We start from the raw sequence: 11,507 nt of genomic DNA on the forward strand, positions 1-11,507 counted from the left end.
GGATATTTTTTATGTTTATCCTGATGCTGTTTCAAGTTTAATAAAGAAAATAGAAAATTTCACATTTCAGTTTTACCATTTTTGGGTTTAAAACACTAAAGAGCAGACATGAAGCTGTGTTCTGAATCAGGTTTATTCTTACTCTTTTGAATGCCTGCTGATAGAGCTTTACAGTAGTCCAGTCTTGAAATCACAAGAGCTTGAAGTAGCTTTACTGTGTTTTCTAGTAGAAAGAGTCTGATTTGACCAATGTTGTGATTGTAAAGCATAAACCTGAATGACCGGGTCATTGCTCAGCTGATCTTCAAGCTGAACTTTATTCTCTCTTTATGACAGTGATTTGTTGTGAACATTTATAAGCTTTTCTTTATCCTGGATGACATTAACTGTAGATTCATGTCTACATTTTGCATTATTTTACTGCTGGTTTAGTGGATCAGTTAAATACAGAATGTCTAAATCATACGTACTCTCTCTGCTCATGATCATCATCACTCTTGATTTCCATTTTTTTGTATTTTATTAGGCAAACTAGTAGAAACACACATTAAAGCATATGTCATTATATAGATATGTTTCCTCTTTCGTGATAATTAATGTACCAAATTTAATAGTTAGTGTCTGGGGCCTGGTCCTCTCATCATTCAGTCGTCACTCTGCTTTTTTCCTTCTGGAGCTCTTCTGTTGGGCTAAAGACAGGTGTGCAGCACTGGTGATGCTCATCATCACCCACACCACTGACCTCATTCAGATCACCCCGACTCTGTCTAGCAGCACTTCACTTTTTTTTGGATTTGGAAAAATGATTATTCAGCAAGTTCATTATCAATAAACAGGTGATTTTGGTAACACTGTTTGTAGCTTGCAAACACAGTATTCACATCAGTTGTGAATATTATTATATGGGATTAAGCATAAAGCAAAGATAGCCACGCAACCCCCCTCCCCCACACCACAGCTATTAGTGAGATATGACAAGAGTAGTGAAAATTACAAATAGAAATCAAATATTATTTCTATATTAGTGAATGCTTTGAAAGTAATGATTATAAATGTTCTGTAAATATATTGATCAGAGAAGATGTCAGCTGAAATATTTTCAAAGTTAAAATGAGTTTAGCTGTCTTTTTAAACCAGGGGTAAAACAAAGCATAGACCAGAGGATTCACACCTGAGCTAGAATACACAACCCACACTAAAACATTCATAGCCGTGGAAGAGTTTACAGTTAGAGAGCAGATATAGTATGGGATATAGCAAAGCAGATAAACAGTCACAATGATTCCTAAAGTCAGAGCAGCTTTACTCTCAGATTTCCTCTTCACTGAACCCTCTGTAACACATTTACCACCCTTCATCAGAGAGTTTATAACCTTCACTTGCTGATGAACGAATCCTCAAATATAACATTATGATCAGAGTGCAAGGAAAAATAAAAGACATGAACAGATCAGTGACAAACCAGCTGAAACTCAACATGGGTAAACACTCTCCGTAACACACATCTGTTCGTTGTGAAGTGTCAAAATATCCATTATTAATTGCAATGGCAGTGTTATAAGCTGATAAACAAGCCCAGCTCAGACACATACTCATGAATGTTTTAACCATGGTTATTTTCTGTGGGTACAGTAGAGGGTGACACAGAGCCACATAACGGTCAACAGCGATTAAAACTAAATTACCAATAGATGTTGCCAGAAGTAAAGACACAAATAATAAATAGAGTCCACAGAAAGTGTCTCCAATATACCAACACGTCTGAATCATTCTGATGGCCTCTACAGGCATGATGAGTCCAATAAACAGATCATTTACAGCCAGAGAGAGAATAATCATGTTGGTTGGAGTGTGAAGCTTCTTGAAGTGAGAGATGGAGATGATCACCAGCAGGTTCAGAAACACAGTCCATGCTGACAGCAATGACACAAAAACATAGATGATGTTATATCCATGACTGGAGCGTCTCTCCTTGACACATGATGAGTTGATGTTAGGAAAGCAGTATTGAGTCTCCTGATCCTCTGTCTCATAGGCCATGACTGAATCTCCTCCTGTTAGGAGTTTGTTCTGCTCTCCTTTCTGTCCCTTCATTTATACAGTGTCTGGATCAGACTGACCAACCCATTTACCGCCCACTCTGATGTCATTTATATTAAAAAAAAAATTATTTATTTCGTTCTTGAACATTAGCTTTAATATTTAGTCTATTTCTTCATTCCAGGTTAGGGTTTTCTGCTTCTGTTCAAAAGTAAAGTATAGCTCAACAATGAGTTAGCTGCACTAATCAGCTGCTGTAAATCATTCATCCAATAAATCCAGAATGGTGCTGGACAATAGAATCTTTCACCTGACCACCTGAATGAAATCAGTCTGTGAAATCAGGCATAGATTAATTTATACACTTTAGCTTTGCTTGTAAGTTTGATCTCTGTTTGTGCATGTCTGTTTATAATTTGCAGTCAAGGCTACATGAGTCAATGTGTGATGAGCTTTATTCTGCAGCCTGTTATTATAGCTTATTTCATTTTTTTACTCACAGAATTTTCCCCCTGTATATACTGTATATTAAACAGTTTGATTAGTTTTGGTTAGATGCCGGTGTAGTAGTATCAGAAGTAGTAGACATTGTTGATGTAGATGTTGTAGTAGCAGTCATTGCTGTAGTAGTATCAGTAGTAGTAGTAGATGTAGTAGTAGTATCAGTGGTAGTAGTCGTTGTAATAGAATCAGTAGTAGTGGTTGTGGCTGTAGTAGCAGTAGTAATAGTTGTAACATTAGAAATTCTCGTAGTAGTAGTATTTCGTATAGTACTTGTGATTTATTTTTATTATTAGTATTATTGTAGTGGTTGTTGTTTATGATTATTACTGTTGTCCTTTCTTGCTTGTTTACTGTCATTGTTGTTATCATTAAATCACTAGCATTGTTGTCACTGCTTATCACTGACTGGTTTCTTTCTATCTGATTTTTCCCCTATATATATATATATATATATATATATATATATATATATATATATATATATATACAGTTGAAGTCAGAATTATTAGCCCCCTTGAATTATTAGATTGCTTGTTTATTTTTTCCTCAATTTGTGTTTAATGGAGAGCAGATTTTTTCAACACATTTCTAATCATAATAGTTTTAATAACACATTTCTAATAACTGATTCATTTTATCTTTGCCATGATGACAGTAAATAATATTTGATTAGATATTTTTCAAGACACTTCTATACAGCTTAAAGTGACATTTAAAGGCTTAACTAGGTTAATTAGGCTAACTAGGCGGGTTAGGGCAATTAGGCAAGTTATTGTATAACGATGGTTTGTTCTGTAGACTATCTAGAAAAAAATAGTTAAAGGGGCTAATAATTTTGTCCCTAAAATGGTGTTTTACAAAATGTAAAACTGCTTTTATTCTAGCTGAAATAAAACAAATCAGACTTTATCCAGAAGAAAAAATATTATCAGACATACTGTGAAAATTTTCTTGCTCTGTAAAACATCATTTGGGAATTGTTTAAAAAAGAAAAAAATTCAAAGGGGTCTAATAATTCTGACTTCAACTATATATATATATATATATATATATATATGTATGTATGTATGTATGTATGTATGTATGTATGTATGTATGTATGTATGTATGTATGTATGTATGTATGTATGTATGTATGTATGTATGTATGTATGTATGTATGTATGTATGTATGTATGTATGTATGTATGTATGTATGTATGTGACTTGCTTCATTTAGTGACTGTTATTGTTCCTTTTGTATACTCTGACCTGTTTACCAAGTTACCTTTACATGCACGCGCACACACACAAACACATGCACCTGCCAGTATTTGACTGTATTGTTGTTGTTTTTGGTGTTTTTGTTATTGTTTCATTTTCTTAGTATTTGTATCATCTCAAACTGTGTACCTTTTTGTATATTCTAATAATAAAACAACAACAACAACAACAAAAAACAGTTTGTTTAGAAAATTACAATTTGTGAGTACCTTTTTTGTACTCTAAACAGGTTGAATAAGACTTTATTTGGGAGGGGGTGGGTGTTTTGATCTTTCTGTGCTTATGCTTTTTTAATTTCATAATACAGAAAACAAACTGAGTTTTACCCATTTCAGAAATTACAGGTGTAAAACTTTAGATTGAAGAGCAGACATGAAGCTGGATTCTGAATCCCATTTAGTATTGCTGGTTTGAAGGCCAAATGATAGAGTCTTGAAATGATAAGAGCTGGGTGAAGTAGATTTGCTGTGTTTTGTCACAGGAATGGTCTGATTTTCTAATACTGTGACAGTGAAGCACATACCTATATGATGAGACAGTTCTCTCACTGCGACATTCGGTAAGTTTCCATGTACATCTATACTTTTCATTACCTTAATATGACTAAAGTCGTAATGGTAATAAACACAACACATTATTGACGTGCAGTACAGACATATGAACACCTCAAACTGTTAGTGTTGTGCAGGACTTTCCAACACATTTTGCATCAGGATATAGGCCATTGACTCAGCTGTTAAGTTTATTCAATTAGTTGTATTAAAATTGAAGTATTGGTGGTAAAAGCAAAACAAGAGCATAAAGGGTCTGTGGCATGATGCTTTCGTTCTTCTGTCATCAGCTCTGCTTTTTTTCTTACTGGAGGTCTTTTGTTGTGCTGGAGACCGGTGTGCTGCACATCATCACTCACACCACTGACCTTATTATGCTTACAGCACTTTCAGTCCCACAACACTTCATTATTTTTTTAAATACAGAAAAAGCAAGTTTAAAGTTTATTATTAATAAACAGGTGATTTTTTCGTAACAGTGTTTATTGCTTGCGAAAATAATTTTTATAGCAGTTATGCATATTATTATATAACATTAAGCATAAAACAAGCGGAGGCACAAACCCCCACACCATATCTGATTCACACAGGTAATAATGGATACTACTGTCACACATCTTTATCTTGTTTTTACAGCAGTACATCATAAGTTACCTAAACATCAAGTTTACAGGTTTACATAAGCTCTATGTGACATGAGTAGGGAAAATTACAAATATAAATATTATAATATCTATCTTTATTAGTGACAGCTTTGCAAGTAATAATAATTAATTTTCTGTAAAAATATTAATCCAAGAGGATGCAGGCTGAAATATTTCCAACGTAAGGATGAGTTTTGCTGTCTTTTTAAACCAGCGGTAAAACAAAGCATAAACCAGAGGATTCAGACCTGAGTTAGAATGGACAGCCCATATTAAAACATTCATTGCTGTGGATGGGATTTCAGTTAGAGAGCAGATATAGTAAGGAATATAGCAAAGCAGATAAACTGACACAATGATTCCTAAAGTCAGAGCAGCTTTACTCTCAGATTTCCTCTGCACTGAACCCTCCGTTACACATTTACCACCTGTAATTAGAGAATTTATAACTTTTACTTGCTGATGGACTACAAAGAAAATCCTCAAATATAACATTATGATCAGGGTGCATGGAAAAATACAAGACATGCACAGATCAGTGACTATCCAGCTAAAACTCACCATGATTAAACACCGACCATAACACACATCTGTTCTGCGTGAAGAGTCAAAATATCCATTATTAATTACAATGGCAGTATTATAAGCTGACAAGCAAAGCCAGCTCAGACAGATACTCATTAACGTTTTAGTGGTGGTTATTTTCTGTGGGTACTGTAGAGGGTGACACACAGCCACATAACGATCAACAGCTAATAAAACTAAATTACCAAGCGATGCTGAGAGAAGTATTGACACAAATAATAAATAGAGTCCACAGAAAGTGTCTCCAAAATACCAACATGTCTCAATCAGTCTGATGGCCTCTACAGGCATGACGAGTCCAATAAGTAGATCAGTTACAGCCAGAGAGAGAATAATCATGTTGGTTGGAGTGTGAAGCTTCTTGAAGTGAGAGATGGAGATGATCACCAGCAGGTTCAGAAACACAGTCCATGCTGACAGCAATGACACAAACACATAGATGATGTTATATCCATGACTGGAGCTTCTCCTCTTGACACATGATGAGTTGATGTCAGGAAAGCAGTATTGAGTCTCCTGATCCTCTGTCTCATAGGCCATGAGTGAGTCTCCTCCTGTTAGGAGTTTGTTCTTCTCTCCTTTCTGTCCTTTCATTTATACAGTGTCTGGATCAGACCGACCAACCCATCTACCGCCCACTCTGATGTAATCTATTTATTTATTTATCTTATTGGTTGTGGAAATTTTAATGAACCTTTATTCATGTGGATGGGTATGACCGAGTATAAGTTTTAAAATATGTATTTACCGGAAGATGACTTTACATGTTTCTGTTTTTCTCTCTCGGAGCAGAACACACCACACATTTTAGTCAGTGCATTTAAAAACATTAATAAATGAATAAATCTTATACACTTGACTAACGAATTACCATTAAATCAAGCAGTATTTCATTTAAAATTTTATAATTTTACTTGTGTAATAAATGCAGACTTCTTGAAAGTGGAAGGCATGATGACACAATAGCCATTTAATTGATTGTTGTTTCTTCATAATTGTAGGAATGAAAATTATCAAATACACTTGTTTCTTTCTTTTCCACCCAAGAAGGCTCACACAAATTCCAAAGGCAGATACTGATGAGATCAGGGCGTGGTGTGTGGACTTTGTGGGTTTTATGATGTGGTCACATGTTGATTGTTCAGTTTGAATGTCTCAGTATTTGGCCCTTTAGTCACATGGTTAAGAAAGATACAAAATAGGTGGTAAACTGTGCTCTGATCTCATTTATGTCTCTGCACTTTCCTGCTCTGCTCCTCTCCTCCTCTGGAGTCTATCTTCTCTGACTCTACTGCAATCAGGCTAACTTCAGGGCCTGCTCTCTTTGCCTCTCTCTCTGCCCCTTTGTCTCTCTTTCTACCTCTGGTATCTTTAATTTTACATTTAAGCTGGGTACAATTAATATCATATGTTTTATCATTTCATATTTCATCATTTTATACAGTTATTTTCTACTTAATTCAGTTGTAACCATTTTTTTTTTTTAGTTTAGTTTATTTGTTTACAGGGTCAATGCACATTAATAAACATTACTGTAAAATGTGCCAGAATTAGCCAAAAATGGCTATTTTTCATCCATAGACCCTTTACCGAATGTTAAAAAGTCACACCTAAAATAAGATTGTTAATAATTGAGAATTATTGTCATTAAATCATCTCATTTTCAAGTATTTGTGAATTACTTTTGATTTAACATCAACATTTAATTGTTCCATATTGCAATACAATACAATCACATTATATCAGCACTCTCCCACATTTATAGCTATTAATGCTGCCCTTATTTCCGTTTTTGGTATGAGATTGCAGAATAAAGTTTTGACTAGAAATGTACAGTTTTTTTTACCATCATATTGATAACTTTTTAGTCATTCGGCAGAACTACAGCTCGAACCGCTGTGGTTAAAACCCACTCTTACATTGTCGAGGCCAAAATTGAAACTAAATGTTGCCCAGTATGCTTACAATTACTGTAGTTGATACACAGTGAACTTGACTTCATGTGACTTACACTTTTCTTTAAAAGCTCCATAAGTGCACGTCTGACCCGAGCCTCGCACAGTAAAGCCTGGTTTATACTTCTGCGACAAGTGATCGGCGTAACCCACGGCGCATGCAACGCCCGTAGCTGTGCATTTATACTTCTGCCCGCTGTCTCTGTTGGTCTGCATTAACACTTCCGAAACGCTAGTTGGCAGTGAGGTGTTAATGCTCCTCTGGGTCGAGTTTCTTCTCTGCTGTTTTGCGTTTCCTGAACACTTCCTGGATGTACAAGTGGCTCAAACTCGCTTATTTAGAGGCAGGAACCGGCGGATGTGCAACAATTTTAACTATGAGGTAAACACAAAACAAAACTTTCAATCTGGAGCTCCTTCACGGGACTCCACACTTGTAAACATTCGCTACATTGGGCTTGCGCCATTCGCGCGGCTCTCGGTCCCACCTAGGCTCGTCATCGCTACCAAACCGACCAATGACAGAGCTTGCGCTACGCGTCGTTGCGACGTGTAGTTAAATTTTTTGAGTGGTGCACGTCAGTGACGCCGACGGCCACGGCGAAGGGCTATGCGTCAGCGCCGTAGCATACGCCGGCGTTTGACGCAGAAGTGTAAATCAGCCTTAAGACTGATTGGCATATTTACTTCAAATCAAATCACTTTTATTGTCACATCATCTGCAGCACGTGTGCTATGATGAGTGAAAAGCTTAGGTGCTGGCTCCAGACAATACAAAGTACAGACAAAATACAGTGCAAATACAACGACAGTGCAAATAAAAGGACTGTGCAAAATACAGACAGTGGAAAATACAGACAGTGTAAATACAACGACAGTGCAAAACACATTAGCATACTCGCCCCCCCACCCCCCCCAAAACAAAAAAAAAGGACAATGTAAAATTGCCAGCAATATGTTAAATGAATAGGCGTCCACATAGTTGTAGGTGGTATTGTTTCAAGTATGCATTGGTTAAAGTGCAGTGCATACTATATATTGATGGTAAGCAGTGAGGGTATGGAAGAGTCTGTGTGAGGTGTGTTCAGTGTTCATCAGCCTGATAGTCTGAGGGAAGAAGCTTTCCTTCAGCCGGCTTGTGCGTGACCGGATGCTGTGGAACCGTCTGCCTCAGGGTAACAGAGAGAAAAGTCTATGGCTTGGGTGGCTGGAGTCGCTGGTAATTCTCTTGGCTTTCATCATGCACCGCCTGGTGTAGATGTCCTGGAGGGAGGGAAGCTCACTTACTACTACGCGTCCAGCAGTTCACACAATCCTATGTAGGCCTTTGCGATTGCTGCTGGTGCTATTTCCATACCAGGTGGTGATGCAGCCAGACAGGATGCTCTCCACTATGCAGGTGTAGAACGAGCGGAGGATGTGGGGGCTCAATACAAACCCCCTGAGACGCCTGAGGAAGAAGAGGCGTTGTTATGCCTTTTCTTGCAGTTTTGGCAAACATCCAAAACCATACTTTTGCAGCCGCTCACTTGACAGGGAAAAGCTCAGCCAATCACACTGCACATGTGTTTTGGGAAAGGTAGCACACGAAGCGAGAATGTGATTTGTCCAGCCTGATCTCACGAGAAAACGTAAGTATTTTACGTTTTGCCAGTTTAGTGGCTAATTCGTACGAATTCGTACGAGTTCAGTCGTACGAAATGGTACGATTTTAAAAAGGAGGCGTGGCACCTGACCCCACCCCTAACCCCAACCGTCATTGGGGGAAAAGCAAATCGTACTAAATTATACGAATTAGATCGTACGAATTCATACGAATTAGCCACTAAATGAAAAAGTTACGAATTGCCGTGAGATTGTGTTGGATTTGTCCCTTTCTCTACTTTCACTTTTATAAGTGTTTTAATAATCAGTGGATATTTGTGGAGACATGTTACCTCCATCCATGGTAACTGTTCGTCCTTCTGTTGTACAATATATTTAGCACAATACTACGATATTCCTTCAAAAGCAGATCATGGAGACATTTTGTTAGTCCACATTGAAAATCTTCATATCGCACAAACTTGATATAGACTTTTTTTTCTTTTGTAAAACTGTAATTAGGCTGCACGGTGACTCAGTGGGTAGCACGTTCGCCTCACAGCAAGAAGGACGCTGGTTTAAGCCTCGGCTGGGTCAGTTGGCAAGTTTGCATGTTCTCCCGGTGTTGGCGTGGGTTTCCTCCGGGTGCTCCGATGGATGCTGCAAGAAGTATTGACACAAATAATAAATAGAGTCTACAGAAAGTGTCTCCAAAATACCAACACGTCTAAATCACTCTGATGGCCTCCACTGGCATGACGAGTCCAATAAGCAGATCATTTATAGCCAGAGAGAGAATAATCATGTTAAAATATCCATTATTAATTACAATGGCAGTATTATAAGCTGACAAGCAAACCCAGCTCAGACAGATACTCATTAACGTTTTAGTGGTGGTTATTTTCTGTGGATACAGTAAAGGGTGACACACAGCCACATAACGATCAACAGCTAATAAAACTAAATTACCAAGAGATGCTGAGAGAAGTAATGCAAGAAATAAAAAATAGAGCCCACAGAAAGTGTCTCCAAAATACCAACACGTCTCAGTCAGTCTGATGGCCTCTACAGGCATGACGAGTCCAACAAGCAGATCAGTAACAGCCAGAGAGAGAATAATCATGTTGGTTGGAGTGTGAAGCTTCTTGAAGTGAGAGATGGAGATGATCACCAGCAGGTTCAGAAACACAGTCCATGCTGACAACAATGACACAAACACATAGATGATGTTATATCCATTACTTGAGCGTCTCCCCTTGACACATGATGAGTTGATGTCAGGAAAGCAGTATTGAGTCTCCTGATCCTCTGTCTCATAGGCCATGAGTGAGTCTCCGTCTGTTAGGTGTTTGTTCTGCTCTCCTTTCTTTCCTTTCATTTATACAGTGTCTGGATCAGACCGACCAACCCATCTACCGCCCACTCTGATGTGATATTATAATTTAAAAAAAAATCTGTTTCAGCTAGTGAAGTGCTCTACAGGTAAACCTCTCCTCAGACCTCTAAAAGGTGCTCCAGCGACAGACACTAGAGGCCACGTTCTTTAGCCTACTTGTTGCAGTGACCGACTCCCATGCGGAAAGTTACAGATTTGATCCCAGCTTAGGTGGTCTAGGACCAACGGGGTTACACATGGATCATATTGCATATTTGGTTTGTTCTTCAGTAACATTAGCCTCATAAAAGATGTATTTTATAAAGGGATGGTTTATAAGGACTAACTTAACGCAAGAAGGTCAATGCTCTGATGTATTGTTAATCTGCCATCATGGGAAAATCGCCAAAGCGGTGAAGTCTGCAGGCACTGTGCCACACAGCGTCAAGCGTTTTAGAATTCTAAACAGATTTCTATCAGAGTATGCACACCTGCGCCGCAATTCAGCGGCTGTCCATGGCACCCAGCTACAACTCAGAACACTGTTCATATTTCCACAGAGCGCCATCTGAAAAGTTTCATATAAAATAACATGAGAATGTGTGCATCCGGTGTGTGTTACCAACTGTTATGTGCACAGTGCATTTGGTGTGCGACCCTCTTAAGACTGATTTATTAATCGAGATCTTTTGTAACTTTAGACAAATATCGATACCAGAGATTATTCCAAGTGTATTGATTTCCCTCTGCGGAGTCTAGCAGAGTTACACGAACAGCAAATGTTAAGGAAAACTCAAAGTGTGATGGGAGATGACTCCCATCATCTGAAGCCTTTTTGTGTTCTGTTGCCCTCTGGAAGAAGGTTTAGAAGCATCAAATGCTCCTCTAACAGATATAAATTTACCTTTGTTCATGAGGCAATAAGACTTTACAACCTTACATTTAAGCAAGTTTTAAATTAAAATTTTTAATATGTGGGTTTTTCCTATGTTTATTTACTACTATT

The 11,507-nt window shown here is 37.7% G+C and overlaps 1 protein-coding gene and 1 pseudogene across 1 annotated transcript; both read right to left on the reverse strand.

Annotated features, from left to right (window-relative positions):
* Positions 1 to 989: 989 nt before the first annotated feature.
* LOC108191541 (trace amine-associated receptor 13c-like) lies at positions 990 to 2,161 on the reverse strand (annotated as a pseudogene).
* A 1,628-nt stretch (positions 2,162 to 3,789) lies between these two features.
* Positions 3,790 to 8,591, reverse strand: taar20v (trace amine associated receptor 20v). The gene has a single exon (XM_087271476.1). The coding sequence runs from the start codon at positions 6,179 to 6,181 to the stop codon at positions 5,129 to 5,131; it is 1,053 nt and encodes a 350-aa protein (XP_087127602.1). The 5' UTR covers positions 6,182 to 8,591; the 3' UTR covers positions 3,790 to 5,128.
* Positions 8,592 to 11,507: the final 2,916 nt, after the last annotated feature.

The sequence above is a fragment of the Danio rerio genome, chromosome 10, assembly GCF_052040795.2.
Source record: "Danio rerio strain M-AB ecotype USA chromosome 10, GRCz13ab, whole genome shotgun sequence".
NCBI lineage: Eukaryota > Metazoa > Chordata > Actinopteri > Cypriniformes > Danionidae > Danio > Danio rerio.

What these genes read in the sequence shown, in the direction of transcription:
- taar20v (XM_087271476.1), bottom strand. Translation starts at nt 6,181, where the DNA reads ATGAAAGGACAGAAAGGAGAGAAGAACAAACTCCTAACAGGAGGAGAC.